At 45.3% G+C, this 19,177-nt stretch overlaps 1 protein-coding gene across 1 annotated transcript; it reads left to right on the top strand.

Moving 5' to 3' along the window:
• Nucleotides 1–876: 876 nt before the first annotated feature.
• Nucleotides 877–18,389, top strand: LOC143768310 (oocyte zinc finger protein XlCOF8.4-like). Its single transcript, XM_077257002.1, has 6 exons — nucleotides 877–1,022; nucleotides 1,152–1,331; nucleotides 1,414–1,537; nucleotides 1,621–1,718; nucleotides 1,917–2,007; nucleotides 18,151–18,389. Exons 1-6 carry the CDS (start codon nucleotides 945–947, stop codon nucleotides 18,387–18,389), a joined length of 810 nt encoding a protein of 269 aa, XP_077113117.1. The 5' UTR covers nucleotides 877–944.
• The last annotated feature ends 788 nt before the right edge of the window (nucleotides 18,390–19,177 follow it).

Genomic DNA, 19,177 nt, shown 5'->3' with positions numbered 1-19,177 from the left:
GAGGACAACACCAGAGAGATGTCCCCGTCCTCTTCTTCCACAGGACTGTAACCAAGAAGATCCCAGTGCTCCTCATGATCATCAGGTAGATGGAGAGAAGGTGTCAGGAGATCTCCCATGTGTACCCCCATCTATTACTACTGGCCCCTGTTTGCCCCCATATATTACTGCTGGCCCATGTGCCTTCATATATTACTTTTTGCCCCTGTATACCCCCATATATTAGTACTGGCCCCCGTGTGCCCCCATATATTACTACTGGCCCCTGCGTGCCCCCATATATTACTACTAACCCCTGTGTGCCCCCATATATTACTACTGGCCCCTGTGTGCCCCCATATATTACTACTGGCCCCTGTGTGCCCCTATATATTACTACTGGCCCCTGTGTGCCCCCCATATATTAGTACTGGCCCCTGTGTACCCCCTTATATTACTACTGGCCCCTGTGTGCCCCCCATGTATTAGTACTGGCCCCCATGTGCCCCCATATATTAGTACTGGCCCCTGTGTGCCCCCCATATATTACTACTGGCCCCTGTGTGCCCCCATATATTACTACTGGTCCCTGTGTGCCCCCATATATTACTACTGGCCCCTGTGTGCCCCCCATATATTACTACTGGCCCCTGTGTGCCCCCATATATTACTACTGTCCCCCGTGTGCCCCCATATATTACTACTGGCCCCTGTGTGCCCCCATATATTACTACTGGCCCCTGTGTGCCCCATATATTACTATTGTCCCCCGTGTGCCCCCATATATTACTACTGGCCCCTGTGTGCCCCCATATATTAGTAATGTCACCTGTGTGCCCCCACATATTACACAGGATTCTTATGATGTTCCATCGGCTCATCTTCTCATTCAGGTCTCTACAATATCGGATCCTCTCAGTGAAGATCTTCTACAAAAGAGAATTTTCCTGATTTACCCATCAGAGATGGATATGGACAGAGACAAGATGGCGGAGAGGATATTACACCTCACCCTAGAGATCCTCTTCCGGCTTACTGGAGAGGTGAGAGATTCTGATGACGTCACATTACATCATTCTTATCTATGGGAATAACAGATGGACAGAACTGGAGAGGTGAGGACTCTGGAAATGTCTGTAGTGAGATTTATTAATGTGTCTCTCCATTACCAGGATTACACAGTGGTGAAGAAGACCTCTAGTGATCGCTGTCAGGACCCTGTGTCTGAGGGATGGGGAAGACCCCTGAGCCCAATCACGGGGCCTCCACCTCACCCCCTGATCCATGAGGACATCAATGACCAGAAGATCCTAGAACTCACCTACAAGATGATTGAGCTGCTGACTGGAGAGGTGACAGTGCTGGGAATGCTGGGACATTATACAGTAACACTATGAAGGGATCGGGGGATGACGGTATCATTGTATGTGTCAGGTTCCTATAAGGTGTCAGGATGTCGCTGTCTATTTCTCCATGGAGGAGTGGGAGTATTTAGAAGGACACAGAGATCTGTACAAGAACGTCATAATGGAGGTTCCCCAGTCCCTCACATCTCCAGGTAATAGACAGGACTAAATACACACGGCCTATAATTATCTGTATGTAAAGAATGAATTCACTCCCTGTATGTGTTTCCTCCAGATCTATCCAGTAAGAGGACAACACCAGAGAGATGTCCCCGTCCTCTTCTTCCACGGGACTGTAACCAAGAAGATCCCAATGCTCCTCAGGATCATCAGGTAGATGGAGAGAAGGTGTCAGGAGATCTCCCCTATGATGTGTAGACGCCGGTGAAGGTCTTGTGCTCAGTCTTGTTTTATCCACCAGTATTATATGTTTTATACTTGTGTAATGAGAACGGTGGAGATGGCAGGATTAGAGCTGATCATAGATGGGACTTCTCCATCTCTCGGTGACTTTTATAATATTTGTTTCAGGGTGAAGATCTGACCCATATTAATACTACAGAGACATATGTGAGGGGGGATGAGTGGTGTAAAGAGGAGATTCCTACATATGGCTACCCAGGTGAGTAGTAACCACTAAATGCAGAGAGGTCACAGATTCTTCTCATCACCGGCTGTGGCTGCTTTATCGGTGGTGTAGTCCGGCCGTATTACCATGATCACCATTTTACCTCTAGACCACAACATTCTTCTCCACCCAAAACTGTTCTAATGACTTTGGTCATTGAAAGCCCTTTTCTATAGAACTTACAACCTGGTAGATCCACCTACCCCCTGGGTTTAGGAGACGCTGTTACCTGCCCAGATCTGTGAACTATAAAGCCAAATGACAGCGTACGTAGAATGTGCTGACAAGATAGAAAATCACTAGAAGAAAAATATTCTGATGGGCCTGTAAGAGAAAGCGGAGGGTAATGATGCTGTTGGCTTCCTAGAACCCTGAGATCTTATCGGATGAATCTCCCTTCTCTCCCTTCTGTGCTGCTGAATGTGATCATATGGTCCCTACAAGACCAGGTCCAGTCTTTATGGCCAAACTTCACTTTTATGATCGACAACATTAAATGTGCAGTGAGGCCAAGTGTGAATTTCTGGACAATAACAGAGTTTCCCTTTATCCTGACTTTTCAATTTGTAATAAAACCGACTAACTTCCAGGAGGATTGTGATAATCTACATAAACCCATCACACCGGTGCCATGATGTATCTCTGAGCTGTGCGCGGCTGATGGCTGTAATATACATTTATTCCCGCCTGCAGGACATGTGTTGGCTCCAGCCCTGGTTTCATGGATTCACTCCACCTCATAAATTACATTGTTTTATCCTAAGAAATTCAGATTACTGCACAATCTCTCCTGAAATGGGGAGCAATATTATTTCCTCTAATCTTCTGGTGAGGATTCATAGTAGCTCCAGTGGTCCACCATAAATGAATGCAGCTCTGGTTTACTGCTGTGTAATCTGTATTTGTAGTTTTCAGTTAATGAGATTCTCGTGCTCTGGGGCGGGGTTGTGGGCGGGGCTTTATGTGTTGCTCTGGGGCGGGGCTGTGGGCGGGGCTTTATGTGGTGCTCTGATTACATATTCATCTGTATTGGCTTATGATAGGTCGCTGATCCCTCACTGTCCTGCCCTCTTTTAACATAATACATATAATAGTGTTGATATTTTTGTTGATAATGCCTATAATATTGTGGCTATTGGGAGGCTTAGAAAAAAAAATTACATCCAGCAAAATGACACCATCGGCGCCTGTCCAGTAGCATCTATCTCTTATAGACTGTGCAGGCGCCACCATCACTAATGACATTTTGCTGGATGTAATTTTTTTTTCTAAGCACGAGAATCTCATTAACTGAAAACTACAAATACAGATTAAACAACAACCACAAGACGGATTTCATCACCAGGTATCAGTGTAATCAGTATAACGGCAGCGACCTGACAGTGTCTGTAGTCACTGAGCACAATCCTGCTGACAGGTTCCCTATAAGACATCTCCGCTCTGCACTATTATACACAGTTCTCTATAAATGTGTAATATTTCTTCTTGAAACTCATCTGACAGAAAATCTTGGAGCTTCCGATAGTTTAGATTGTGAAGTCACCGAGCCCCGTGCCCTAATTCCCCCAGAGAGGTTTCACCACTAGCTCCTCATTTATTACTGATGGAGACTGTTCAGTTTGAGCATTTCAGTAGATGTTATTGTCTATAGTCAGTTTCTGATTACAGTAGTGTCCAGAATACTCTGATTTATCCTCTTCCCGCAGCCAGTTTTGTGTTCTTAATCAGGCCCCATTTTTACAATCTGACGTGGTCACTTTATGTGGTGATAACTTTGGAATTATTCACAAAGGATAATAGAAAACAAATGGATCTTACAAATTATTTTCCAACTTCTCACAATACCCTACATACGATTGTACACTACTCTCTGGGCACACGGCCGTGTTCAGAAGGGAAGGAGCGCCATTTAGCTGTTTGAATGCAGATCTAGCTGGAATAGTTTGCAGACACAATGTATTGGGAGCACTGTTCGCGGTCAACTGGCAGCTCAAAAGATCTCCACCATGAACATGCTTGGCACTATCTTCTCTGCTTTCCGTATCCCAAGGATTGCCTTGCTCATCGCCCTTAACACCATTACATGGATCTGGACTTACACTGGGACCCCTAGGCTTGGACCATGGTGTTACCTGCTATTCTGCTGTATTAGATGGCAAGAAGAATAGTCAGGTAGCTGGGTCAGAACCAGAAGGACAGAATACAGAATCAGAAGACACAAGAGTAGTCAGTAAACGGGCCACGGTCACAACAGGAAACAAATACACAAGCCGCAAGCTGAGCACAGAGGACTGAACCAGAGGAGAACAACGCTGTTTCTGGCAGATTCCGGCCATGTGCTTTGATCTTTAGTAGGGTGTGGTACTTTCCAATTGGCTGAAGTAGGGAGCAGATTACTCCAGCTGGACAGCAGGAACAGATCCCAGATGAGATTGGACACACCATATGCAGAAGCCCTAATATGACTAAATGGCAGAAAACCAAAATAGTCTGAATCCCCATAAAGTGATTCCATTTTATAAATTAATTCACTGAGGGTTATAATCTATACATATGTGGTCAAAATTGTTGGTACCCCTCGTTTAATGACAGGAAAACCCACAATGGTGACGGAAATAACTTGAATCTGACTAAAGTACAGTATATACTCGAGTATAAGCCGACCTAAGTATAAGCCAACCCCCCTAATTTTGCCACAAAAAAACTGGGAAAACTTATTGACTCGAGTATAAGCCTAGGGTGGAAAATGCAGCAGCTACCGGTAAATGTCAAAAATACAAATTGATACCAATAAACGTAAAATTAATTGAGACATCAGTAGGTTGTGCTTTTGAATATCCATATTAAATCAGGAGCCCCATATAATGCTCCATGCAGTTCATTATGGTCCCATAAGATGCTCCATATACAAATATGCCCCATATAATCCTCTATGCAGTTCATTATGGCCCCATAGATGCCCCATATAATGCTCCATGCAGTTATGGCCCCATAGATGCCCCATAGATGCTCCATGCAGTTATGGCCCCATACAATGCCCCATATAATGCTCCATGCAGTTATGGCCTCATAGATGCCCCATATAATGCTCCATGCAGTTATGGCCTCATAGATGTCCCATATAAGGCTCCATGCAGTTATGGCCCCATAGATGCCCCATATAATGCTCCATGCAGTTATGGCCCCATAGATGCCCCATATAATGCTCCATGCAATTATGGCTCCATAGATGTCCCATATAAGGCTCCATGCAGTTATGGCCCCATAGATGCCCCATATAATGCTCCATGCAGTTATGGCCCCATAGATGCCCCATATATTGCTCCATGCAATTATGGCTCCATAGATGTCCCATATAATGCTCCATGCAGTTATGGCCTCATAGATGCCCCATATAATGCTCCATGCAGTTATGGCCTCATAGATGCCCCATATAATGCTCCATGCAGTTATGGCCCCATAGATGCCCCATATAATGCTCCATGCAGTTATGGCCCCATAGATGCCCCATATAATGCTCCATGCAGTTATGGCCCCATAGATGCCCCATATAATGCTCCATGCAGTTATGGCCCCATAGATGCCCCATATAATGCTCCATGCAGTTATGGCCCCATAGATGCCCCATATAATGCTCCATGCAGTTATGGCCCCATATATGCTCCATATAATGCTCCATGCAGATATAGCCCCATAGATGCCCCATATAATGCTCCATGCAGTTATGGCCCCATAAAATGCTCTATATAATGCTCCATGCAATTATGGCCCCATAGATGTCCCATATAATGCTCCATGCAGTTATGTCCCCATAGATGCCCCATATAATGCTCCATGTAGTTATGGCCCCATAAATGCCCCATATAATGCTTTATGCAGTTATGGCCCCATAGATGCTCCATATAATGCTCCATGCAGTTATGGACCCATAGATGCCAAATATAATGCTCCATGCAGTTATGGCCCCATAGATGCCCCATATAATGCTCCATGCTGTTATGGCCCCATAGATGCCCCATATAATGCTCCATGCAGTTATGGACCCATAGATGCCAAATATAATGCTCCATGCAGTTATGGCCCCATAGATGCCCCATATAATGCTCCATGCAGTTATGGCCCCATAGATGCCCCATATAATGCTCCAAGCAGTTCTTAATGGCCCCATAGATGCCCCATATAATGCTCCATGCAGTTATGGCCCCATAGATGCTCCATATAATGCTCCATGCAGTTATGGCCCCATAGATGCCCCATATAATGCTCCATGCAGTTATGGCCCCATAGATGCTCCATATAATGCTCCATGCAGTTATGGCCCCATAGATGCCCCATATAATGCTCCATGCAGTTATGGCCCCATAGATGCCCCATATAATGCTCCATGCAGTTATGGCCCCATAGATGCCCCATATAATGCTCCAAGCAGTTCATAATGGCCCCATAGATGCCCCATATAATGCTCCATGCAGTTATGGCCCCATAGATGCCCCATATAATGCTCCATGCTGTTATGGCCCCATAGATGCCCCATATAATGCTCCATGCAGTTATGGACCCATAGATGCCAAATATAATGCTCCATGCAGTTATGGCCCCATAGATGCCCCATATAATGCTCCATGCAGTTATGGCCCCATAGATGCCCCATATAATGCTCCATGCAGTTATGGCCCCATAGACGCTCCATATAACATTGTACCACATTATGCTGCTGCTGCTGCACTAAAAAAAAAAAATGACATACTCACCTCTTGTCGCTGCCCGCTGCTCCTCAGCGTCCCGTCTCTCCGCACTGACTGTTCAGGGCAGAGGGCGGTGCGCACACTAATACATCATCGTGCCCTCTGACCTGAACAGTCACAGCAAGAGGACAGGTAGACGGAGCTTCGGTGGAACGAGGGAAGGTAAATATACTCACCTACTCCCGGCGCTCCTGACACGGTCCCAGCATGTCCCACGGTGTACGGCACGGCAGCTTCTTCCTGTAGTGATCGGTCACATGGTACCGCTCATTACAGTAATGAATATGCGGCTCCACCCCTATGGGCGTGGAGTTCATATTCATAACTTTAATGAGCGGTACTACGTGACCGCTGAAGAGGGGAAGAACTTGAAGCTGCCGCGCCGAACACTGTGGGACATGCGGGGACCGCGTCAGGAGCGCCGGGAGTAGGTGAGTATTTGACAGGCGTCGCTCCCCCTCACCCACCGACTTCCCCGCCGACCATGACTCGAGTATAAGCCGAGAGGGGCACTTTCAGTCCATTTTTTGGGGCTAAAAATCTCGGCTTATACTCGAGTATATATGGTAATAAGAAATAAAAGATCTATGAAAATGAACAAATGAAAGTCAGACATTGCTTTTCAGCCATTCTTCCACAGAATTAAAAATAAATAAATAAAATAAAACTCATGAAATAGGCCTGGACAGAAATGATGGGACCCCTGAAAATAATGTGACAAAAGGGACATGTTAAATCGTGGTGTGACCACTAAGTAGCATCACAGGTGTCTACAATCTTGGAATCAGTGAGTGGCCTGTATATAGGGCTACAGATACTCACTGTCCAAAAAGAGTTATTTCATAAAAATAACAGTTTATTGAAAACATATTACATGAAAATCACCAAAAATTATGATAAAAACAACGTATCAATGACAAGACACATAGCTTCTGTGTGAAGGACACAAAAACAGTGGCACTGAGAAAAAGCAGGCTGGGCAAGCAGAGGTCATAAATCTCCACCTCCATAAACTTCAATGCAATAGTAAAAAAGTGCATAGTGCAAATAAGGTGCAAACATTATACCAATTATCTGAAAAAGTAGAGGGCTTAATATGGCTTAATGTGGGAGAGCATACATCACTGTAAATAAACCCATTACCCAAATATCACTACCCTAGGGCGAAAAAGTGACACTCAAAGTCTTTCTTACCCATGTCGCCAGTCAGCGTGTGTCCAGGGCAGCCCAGATGCACGTTCAGTAGGCAGCCTCCCGAAGAAGCCCACGCGAAACGTGCATCAGGGCTGCCCTGGACACACGCTGACAGGCGATATGGGTAAGCAGGACTTTGTTTGAGTGTCGCTTTTTTCCCTAGGGTAGTGATATTTGGCTAATGGGTTTATTTACAGTGATGTATACTCTCCCACATTAAACCTAAAAAAATGGGCTGACATTCTCGGCTTGTACTCGAGTATATACGGTAATTCTTTTTGGACATTTAGTCTGTGTGTTTGTGCAGGAATTATCTATTTTGGAGTGTCCATATTGATCTAGTCCCTTGAAAAGGAATGTAATTGGACCAGTTTAACTAGTATGTATCAGTGGTTTCTCAGATACTCATTGTGCTCTTTGATGACATGGACCAGGGGAAGCGAAAGAAAGAGTTGTCTCAGGAGATTAGAAAGAAAATTATAGACAAACATGTTAAAGGTAAAAGTTATAAGACCAAATCCAAGCAGCTTGATGTTCCTGTGCCTACAGTTGCACATATTATTCAGAAATGTAAGATCCATGGGCCTGTAGCCAACCTCCCTGGATGTGGCCGCAGGAGGAAAACTGATGACAAATCAAAGAGATGGATAATATGAATGGTAACAAAAGAGCCAGAAAAACATCTAAACAGATTAAAGGTGAACTTCAAGCTCAAGGAACATCAGTGTCAGATTGCGCCATCTGTCGTTGTATGAGCTAAAGTGGACTTTATAGGAGAAAAAAATCTTATAAAAGCCAGACTGGAATTTGCCAAGCTAGATATTGACAAGCCCCAAAGCTTCTGGGAGAATGTCCTGTGGAGAGATGCGACAAAAATTGAACTTTTTGACAAGTCACATCAGCTCTATGTTCACAGACGGAAAAATGAAGCATATCAAGAAAAGAACACTGTCCCTACTGTGAAACATGGAGGAGGCTCTTTTATGTTCTGGGGCTGCTTTGCTGCATCTGGCACAGGGTGTCTAGAATCTGTGCAGGGTACAATGAAATCTCAAGACTGTCAAGGGATTCTAGAGAGAAATGTGCTGCCCAGTGTGAGAAAGCTTGGTCTAAGTCGCAGCTCATGGGTCTTGCAACAGGATAATGACCCGAAACACACAGCTAAAAGCACCCAAGAATGGCTAAGAGGAAAACACTGGACTATTCTGAAGTGGCCTTCTATGAGCCCTGACCTAAATCCTATTGAGCATCTTTGGAAAGAACTGAAACATGCCATCTGGAAAAGGCAACCTTCAGACAGGAGACAACTCGAGTAGTTTACTCCTGAGGAGCGGGCCAAAATACCGGTCGAGAGGTGCAGAAGTCTCATTGACAGTTACAGGAATCGTTTGATTGCAGCGATTGCCTCAAAATTTTGTGCAGCAAAATATTAAGTTAAGGATTCCATCATTTCTGTCCAGGCCGATTTCATGTGTTTTATTTTTTTAAATTCTGTGGAAGCATGGTTGAAAAGCAATGTCGACTTTCATTTGTTCATTTTCATAGTTCTTTTATTTCTTATTACTTTTGTCATATTCAAGTTATTTCTGTGACCATTGTTGGTTTTTCTGTCATTAAACGATGGGTAATAATAATAATCTTTATTTATATAGCGCCAACATATTCCGCAGCGCTTTACAGTTTAACAGTTTCAAACAACAATCATAGGTAACAATGTTAGCAATACAATAATAAAGCAAAATAAGCCGCCCCTGCTCGTGAGAGCTTACACTCTACAATGAGGTGGGGGAGATACAAAGTACAGGTGTGTATTTACAATGATGTATTTACAATGATGGTCCAGCCATCGTCAGGGGGTGGGGGATAGATGGAGATAGTGAATGGGCTACACACACACAAACATAAAATGACCTTGATTAGTTAATGTGGTAGGCCGCTCTGAACAAATGTGTTTTGAGCGAGCTCCTAAGGGTACTGTCACACAGTGGCACTTTGATCACTATGACGGTACGATCCGTGACGTTGCAGCGATATCCATACAATATCGCTGTGTCTGACACGCTACTGCGATCAGACACCCCGCTGAGAATCGTACGTCGTAGCAGATCGTTTGGAACTTTATTTCGTTGCTGGATCTCCCGCTGACATCGCTGGATCGGTGTGTGTGACACCGATCCAGCGATGTGTAAGCTTGTAACCAGGGTAAACATCGGGTTACTAAGCGCAGGGCCACGCTTGGTAACCCGATGTTTACCCTGGTTACCAGGGGACTTCGGCATCGTTGGTCGCTGGAGAGCTGTCTGTGTGACAGCTCCCCAGCGACCACACAACCACTTACCAACGATCACGGCCAGGTCGTATCGCAGGTCGTGATCGTTGGTAAATCGTATAGTGTGACAGTACCCTAAAACTATGCAAGTTGTGGATGGTCCTAATATCTTGGTGTAGAGCATTCTAGAGGATTGGCACAGCACGGGAGAAGTCTTGGAGTCGGGAGTGGGAGGTACGGATTAATGCCGAGGTTAGTCGAAAGTCATTTGCAGAGCGCAGCGGTCGGCTAGGCCGATAGACCGAAATGAGGGAGGAGATGTATGGGGGTGCCGCACTGTGGAGAGCTTTGTGGGTGAGAAGAACTTTGAATTGTATCCTGTAATGAATGGGCAGCCAGTGTAGTGACTGGCGAAGAGCGGATGCATCTGAGTAACGATTAGCCAGATGGACGACCCTGGCTGCTGCATTAAGGATGGACTGGAGAGGGGAAAGTCGAGTAAGGGGGAGGCCAATTAAAAGAGAGTTGCAGTAGTCCAGGCGGGAGTGGATCAGGGCGACAGTGAGGGTTTTTGTTGTTTCCATGGTAAGAAGAGGGCGGATTCTAGAGATGTTCTTTAGGTGTAAGCGGGCAAGAGATTGTATATGGGATGTGAAGGAGAGATCGGAGTCAAACAAAACACCAAGACAGCATGCCTGCTGCCGGGATGTTATTATGGTGCCACCCACGGAGAGGGAAATGTCAGATTTAGGGAGGTTAGCAGATGGCGGAAGCAGAAGAAGTTCAGTTTTGGAGAGGTTGAGTTTCAGATAGAGAGCAGACATGATGTTGGAGACTGCGGACAGTCAGTCACTGGCGTTCTGTAGTAAAGCGGGGGTAAGGTCAGGGGATGACATGTATAGTTGTGTGTCATCAGTATAAAGATGGTACTGAAAGCCAAATCTGCAGATGGTCTGTCCAATTAAGGCTGTGTAGAGGGAGAAGAGAAGGGGGCCAAGGACTGAGCCCTGAGGTACCCCGACAGTGAGAGGAAGAGGAGATGAAGTGGAACCATAGAACAGAACACTGTAGGAGCGGTCAGAAAGATAGGAGGAGAACCAGGAGAGAGCACTGTCCTTAATGCCTAGTGGCTGGAGCCTAGAGAGTAGGAGAGGGTGATCAACAGTGTCGAAAGCTGCAGAAAGGTCGAGAAGAATGAGCAGAGTGTGGTCACCGTTACATTTTGCTGTCAGAAGGTCATTGGTCACCTTAATGAGTGCAGTTTCTGTCGAATGTAGGGGGCGGAAACCGGACTGTGAAGGGTCTAGGAGGGAATGATTGGAGAGGTAACTTGTAAGGCGGGAGTAGATCAGGCGCTCCAAGAGTTTAGAGATGAAGGGGAGATTGGAGACCGATCTGTAGTTGTTTGTGCAGGATGGGTCGAGGGAGGGTTTTTTAAGTAATGGAGTAATGATAGTGTTTGAAGGAGGAGGGGAAAATGCCAGAGGAGAGGGAGAGATTAAAGATTGTGGTTAGGTGAGTTGTGACAACTGGAGAGAGAGAGACTGGAGGAGGTGTGAGGGAATGGGGTCGGTAGTGCATGTAGTCGGATGAGAAAAGGAGAGGAGCTTGGAGACTTCTTCTGTGATGGGATCGAATGTGGAGAGTGAGCCAGGGGAGATGCAGGGAGGGATGGGAGTCATTGCACTTGGTATCTGGGAGCGGATTTCCTGACGGATATTGTCTATTTTCTCTATAAAGTGGGAGGCCAGGTCATTAGCACAAATGTCTGTTATAGGATCTTGTGCTTTTGGCCTGAGGAGGGAGTGAAAGGTGTTAAAAAGTTTCTTGGGGTTGCTGGATAGTGAGGAGATCAGGGTGGTGTAGTAGGTGTTTGGCGAGGTGAAGGGCAGAGTTATAGGTTCTTAACATAAATTTGAAGCGTGTGAAGTCTTCTGGTGTGCGTGTTTTCCTCCATAAGCGTTCAGCACTCCTAGAGCATCACTCGAGAAATCGGGTTTGCGATGTGAGCCAGGGCTGTTTCACTCTGTGTTTGGAGGTTCTGAGGGTGAGGGGAGCTACTTGTTCAAGGGTACTTCTAAAGGTACCGTCACACTAGGCGATATCGCCAGCGATCCGTGACGTTGCAGCGACCTGGATAGCGATATCGCTGTATTTGACACGCAGCAGCGATCTGGATCCCGCTGTGAAATTGCTGGTCGCTGCTAGAAGGTCTGCACTTTATTTGGTCGCTAGGTCGCCGTGTATCGCCGTGTTTGACAGCAAAAGCAAGGATACCAGCGATATTTTACACTGGTAACCAGGGTAAACATCGGGTTACTAAGCGCAGGGCCGCGCTTAGTAACCCGATGTTTACCCTGGTTACCAGCGTAAAAGTTAAAAAAACAAACAGCACATACTCACCAGCGCGTCCCCCAGCCTCTGCTTCCTGACACTGACTGAGCGCCGGCCCTAAACTGAAAGTGAAAGCACAGCGGTGACGTCACCGCTGTGCTGTTAGGGCCGGAGCTCAGTCAGTGTCAGGAAGCAGAGGCTGGGGGACGCGCTGGTGAGTATGTGCTGTTTGTTTTTTTAACTTTTACGCTGGTAACCAGGGTAAACATCGGGTTACTAAGCGCGGCCCTGCGCTTAGCAACCCGATGCTTACCCTGGTTACCCGGGGACCTCGGCATAGTTGGTCGCTGGAGAGCGGTCTGTGTGACAGCTCTCCAGCGACCAAACAGCGACGCTGCAGCGATCGGCATCGCTGTCGCTATCGCTGCAGCGTCGCTTAATGTGACGGTACCTTTAGAGTGTCGTTGTAGTGATGTACAGCCAGATCAGGACATGAAAAAGAAGAGATTGGGGACAATGATGGCTGTAGGGAGTCTGAAAGTGTATGAGGGTTAATGGCACTTAGATTTCTGAATGTGTTATAGTTAGGAGAGTGCTGGGGTGGGGGAGGAATTTTGAGTGTGAAGGATAGAATGTTGTGGTCAGAGAGGGGAAGCGGTGAGTTATCTAGGTAGGAGATTGAACAGAGCCGGACAAAGACCAGGTCTAGGGTATTACCGTCTTTGTGTGTTTCAGAGGTTGAGAGCTGTGAGAGGCCTAGAGAAGTGGTTAGTGATAGAAGCTGGGATGCAGATGTGGAAGTGGGGCTGTTAATGGGGATGTTGAAGTCTCCCAGAATAAGGGTTGGAAGTTCTGAGGACATGAAGTGCGGCAGCCAGGCTGAGAAGTGGTCCAGGAAGTGGATGGGTGAGCCTGGGGGCCGGTATATGACCGCTACTCTGAGGGAGAGGGGACAAAAGAGCCTGATGGTGTGGACCTCAAAAGAAGGGAATGCGAGTGATGGAACTGGGGGTATAATCTGGAACGTGCATTGTGGGGACATGAGTATGCCGACTCCACCACCGGGTCTGTTTGTGGGTCTCGGGGAATGGGAGAATTATAAGACACCATGAGAAATGGCAGCGGGGGAGACATTGTCAGAGTCCTGGATCCAGGTTTCAGTGAGGGTCAACAGATTCAGAGAGTTGTTCACAAAGTAGTTGTGCAGGAAGAGAAGCTTGTTACATACAGACCGTGGACTCCAAAGGGCACAATTGAAAGAGAGAGGTGAGGGAGTGCAAGTAATATTAATAAGGTTAGTATGGTTTTGATATGAGGTAGGGTAGCGGTTGAAGTTGGGGGATGGGGGACCGGGGTAGGGGGAGATGTCCCCCGAAATCAGCAGGAGTAAGAAGATAAAAAGCAAGTAGTTTTTGGAAGTGTATGAAGTCTTTTTGTGCGGTGTGTTTGGGCAAGATGGGCTGAGGTTTTCCAGGAAGGTGAGAAGTGCATGGGAGCTGTACATGGGAGAGGGAAGGAGAGAGGAGCTGATGTATATGAGTCGCGATGGAGGGGGGATTGGGCCGTGAAAGTGGATTGCAAGGGAACATAGGAGGATAGGAATAAAGCATTTTGATAGAAGGGAGAGCAGAGTGTGGGTTACGTGACTCCTGCCCTGACTAATTGCCATGGAATAACTGCTGTATCACGACGCTTATCTTTGTGATGCTTTCCTTCTGGGACGCTTGTGTGCACCCCCACTTGCGTGCACCCCTAAGGATGGTTCTAAATTTATAGTCCAGACTGCTGGGTCAGAAGATATGGATTGTGGGACCAGGGTGGGGATAATTTGGCAGCTGGGGCCAGCACACCAGGGGGTGGTTAAATGATCAAACACATTGTGGCTGGCAACATGCTATAACACCTTCACCTGATAGTATCTAGAGTGGCCACAGTAATGGATATACATCAAACAGAGAGTAAATCGTACAATGCAATAAATGAAATATACCAATCATTAAGCAGACACATAAAAATATGTTGCTAGATGGTAGAGTGGCAGATGACAGACAGCAGACAGAAAGCAGATGAAGTGTATACCATTAGAGTCTATAATAATAATAATCTTTATTTATATAGCACCAACATATTCCGCAGCGCTTTACAGTTTAACAGTTTCAAACACACCAGTCATGGGTAACAATGTTAACAATACAGTAATAAAGCAAAATAAGACAAAATAAGACAAAATAAGATGAAATAAGACGACCCTGCTCGTGAGAGCTTACAATCTACAATGAGGTGGGGAGATACAAAGTACAGGTGTTTATTTACAATGATGTATTTACAGTGATGGTCCAGCCATCTTCAGGGAGTGGGGGGTAGATGGAGATAGTGAATGGGCTACACACACAAACATAAAATGAGTTTGATTAGGAGGCCGCTCTGAACAAATGAGTTTTGCGCGAGCGCCTAAAACTATGCAAGTTGTGGATGGTCCTAATATCTTGGGGTAGAGCATTCCAGAGGATTGGCGCAGCCCAGGAGAAGTCTTGGAGTCGGGAGTGGGAGGTACGGATTAGTGCAGAGGTTAGTCGAAATTTGTTTGCAGAGCGCAGTTGTCGGCTAGGCCGATAGACAGAAATGAGGGAGGAGATGTAAGGGGGTGCCGCACTGTGGAGAGCTTTGTGGGTGAGAACAAGTACTTTGAATTGTATCCTGTAATGAATGGGCAGCCAGTGTAATGAGTGGTGAAGAGCGGACGCGTCCGAGTAACGATTAGCCAGATGGACAACCCTGGCTGCCGCATTAAGGATAGACTGGAGAGGGGAAAGTCGTGTGAGGGGGAGGCCAATTAATAGAGAGTTACAGTAGTCCAGACGGGAGTGGATTAGGGCGACAGAGTTTTTGTTGTCTCCATGGTGAGAAAAGGGCGGATTCTAGAGATGTTCTTTAGGTGTAAGCGGCACGAGCGGGCAAGAGATTGTATGTGGGAGGTGAAGGAGAGATCAGAGTCAAACATAACACCCAGACAGCGTGCCTGCTGCTGGGGTGTTATTATGGTGCCACCCATGGAGAGGGAAATGTCAGATTTAGGGAGGTTAGTAGAAGGCGGGAGCAGAAGAAGTTCAGTTTTGGAGAGGTTGAGTTTCAGATAGAGAGCAGACATGATGTTAGAGACTGCAGACAGTCAGTGGCGTTCTGTAGTAGAGCGGGGGTAAGGTCAGGGGATGACGTGTATAGTTGTGTGTCATCAGCATAAAGATGATACTGAAAGCCAAATCTGCAGATGGTCTGTCCAATTGGGGCCGTGTAGAGGGAGAAGAGAAGGAGGCCAAGGACTGAGCCCTGAGGTACCCCGACAGTGAGAGGAAGAGGAGATAAAGTGGAGCCGGAGAACAGAACACTGAAGGAGCATTCAGAAAGATAGGAAGAGAACTAGGGGAGAGCAGTGTCCTTAATGCCTAGTGACTGGAGCCTAGAGAGTAGGAGAGGGTGGTCAACCGTGTCAAAAGCTGCAGAAAGATCGAGGAGAATGAGCAGAGAGTGGTCACCGTTATGTTTTGCTGTCAGAAGGTCATTAGTCACCTTGATGAGTGCAGTTTCTGTCGAATGTAAGGGGCGGAACCCGGACTGTGAAGGGTCTAGGATGGAATGAGTGGAGAGGTAACGGGTAAGGCGGGAGTAGACTAGGCGCTCCAGGAGTTTTGAGATGAAGGGGAGATTGGAGACCGGTCTGTAGTTGTTTGTGCATGATGGGTCAAGGGTGGTTTTTTTTAGTAATGGAGTAATGATAGAGTGTTTGAAGGAGGAGGGAAAAATGCCAGAGGAAAGGGAGAGATTAAAAATTGTAGTTAGGTGAGTTGTGACGACTGGAGAGAGAGACTGGAGGAGGTGTGAGGGAATGGGATCGGTGGTGCATGTAGTCGGATGAGAAGAGGAGAGGAGCTTGGAGACTTCTTCTTCTGTGATTGGATCAAATGTGGAGAGTGAGCCAGGGGAGATGCAGGAAGGAATGGGAGTCAATATAGCCTATAGCAGCAGATGAGACAGCAATCAGAGGTAGGAAGTTGCACCATTTGAATATGTTGCAGGAGACATCAAGCAGAGGGACTTTATACCTGTATGAAGAGAGAAGATGGATGTTAGTTCAGTGCCATGGAATAACTGCTGTATCACGACGCTTATCTTCGTGACGCTTTCCTTCTGGGACGCTTGCGTGCATCCCCACTTGCGTGCACCCCTAAGGATGGTTCTAAATTTATAGTCCAGACTGCTGGGTCAGAAGATATGGATTGTGGGACCAGGGTGGGGATAATTTGGCAGCTGGGGCCAGCACATCAGGGGGTGGTTAAATGATCAAACACATTGTGGCTGGCAACATGCTATAACACCTTCACCTGATAGTATCTAGAGTGGCCACAGTAATGGATATACATCAAACAGAGAGTAAATCGTACAATGCAACAAATGAAATATACCAATCATTAAGCAGGCACATTAAAATATGTTGCTAGATGGTAGAGTGGCAGATGACAGACAGCAGACAGAAAGCAGATGAAGTGTATACCATTAGAGTCTATAGCAGCAGATGAGACAGCAATCAGAGGTAGGAAGTTGCACCATTTGAATATGTTGCAGGAGACAGCAAGCAGAGGGACTTTATACCATTAGAGTCTATAGCAGCAGATGAGACAGCAATTAGAGGTAGGAAGTTGCACCATTTGAATATTTTGCAGGAGACAGCAAGCAGAGGGACTTTATACCTGTATGAAGAGAGAAGATGGATGTTAGTTCAGTGCCATGGAATTACTTCTTTATCACGACGCTTATCTTCGTGACGCTTTCCTTCTGGGACGCTTGCGTGCACCCCCACTTGCATTCACCCCTAAGGATGGTTCTAAATTTATAGTCGAGACTGCTGGGTCAGAAGAGATGGATTGTGGGTACCAACAATTTAGACCACGTGTGTAGGAGGAATTAATATTTTGACTCCACAGCCACTTTCCAGAAAATAACACACAGTGGATGTTGGAGAGTGAAAATTACACATTTGCCATTTTATTACCCAGCACATAGTGCCCAGATTGTGCTCCAGGAGACACACACCATAAATTAAGTGGATTCTTCTCATGTTGTTTGAGCACACTGCAAGACTCAGAAGTGAGAGCCGATTTTGCTGAATTGGTTTATAGAAACTTACTTTTCAACAGCCTTTGAGCCACTAATAGTGTGGGAACCTCTGCTTTTTCCATTAACATGATGGACCTGAGTGGGAACTTGTTTTTGTGAGATGAGATTTGGTATTATTTTCGCCTACATAACATTGATTGGTTTCTTTTTATTCTATATTTGGGAGGCAGAATGAACAAACAGTTGAACACCACACACTACTGGTTCATCCAACAAGGTTTTCTATTACACTGTGAACTGTCATTGTCTTGGTAAATAACACCATGGAACACAATCTTTGTTCCTGGCTTCCAAGTGTAATATTTCAAGTGCTTATGTTTAAAGACTATGGAAAAACGACTACAGTCAAAAATCTCTCAAAAAGATTCAGAAATGAGGTGTTCTAGATTTGCAGGTGTACTGCAAATCGCTTTCTCGATGAAGCCCCCAAATGTAGTCCCCCATCATGTTTTCGTTATACTGTCCTTGGTAACGTTCAAAGTCCAACATATCTAGATGAAAGCACTCGCCTTGCTCCTCTGAGTTTTCTTGTTCTCCTTGAACTTGTCAAGATGAGCGTCAAGGATATGGACTTTGAGAGACATTCTGTATCCCATTATGGCGTAATTATTTATGAGTCTGAACCAACTGTACATAGTTTTCATAGTTTTGATGCCATCTAAAAAAAATAATTGCTCTTTAACTATGATTCGATATTCTCTTACTCAGCAATAACAAACCGAAATGTTGGTTCGAGTCACCTGTGCTTTTATACTTGCATGACTACTATTGAACAGTCCTAGAATGTTCTTGAAAGTTCTAAAAGTTTCTAGAAACTTCTAGATAATTCTGGAAAATTGTAGAAACCTCTCCATAATTCTAGCAGTTCAAAGAATATTCAAGAAGACTACTCAGTATTGAATAAGAATCGAGATTTTTACAGAAAACATAAAAATTTCAAAATTTCATTGTCTTGATCACAGAAGCAAAGTTTTGGTGGAACAACAACTATTTTCTATTTGTTTTAGGGTTAGGAAAACACACTGTCTACCCAGGAAAAAATGTAATTGTTACATAGTGTAATGAAAGATTTTTTTTTTCATACATTTTTATGGACAGTTTAAGTAGAAATGTTCAAAAATAAAAAACTCAAGGATATTTTATTAAAAAATAACAATTGTTTTTTATCTTAGCAAATGACTGTACCAGGAGATCAGAGGGACAGCTGACATCTTCAATTTTCAAATCTAATGATCTTGAAATCCTACAAGATACGACTGAAGTGAATGCCATTACTCCAGATATATCATCATCCATTCACAGCAAAGATCTATCATCTGATCCTATGAAACAGGTCCCATCTTCTGATTCATTACTGACTACTAAGGAAAATCAAAGTCACAAAAGAGGCATTAAAAAACAAACTGCTCCTAAGGCAAAGAAGTCATTTTCCTGTTCAGAATGTGGGAAA

The sequence above is a fragment of the Ranitomeya variabilis genome, chromosome 4 (assembly GCF_051348905.1).
Source record: "Ranitomeya variabilis isolate aRanVar5 chromosome 4, aRanVar5.hap1, whole genome shotgun sequence".
Classification (NCBI taxonomy): Eukaryota; Metazoa; Chordata; class Amphibia; order Anura; family Dendrobatidae; genus Ranitomeya; species Ranitomeya variabilis.
Note: the sequence above shows the minus strand (reverse complement) of the source record. Positions and strands in the feature narration are given on the sequence as shown.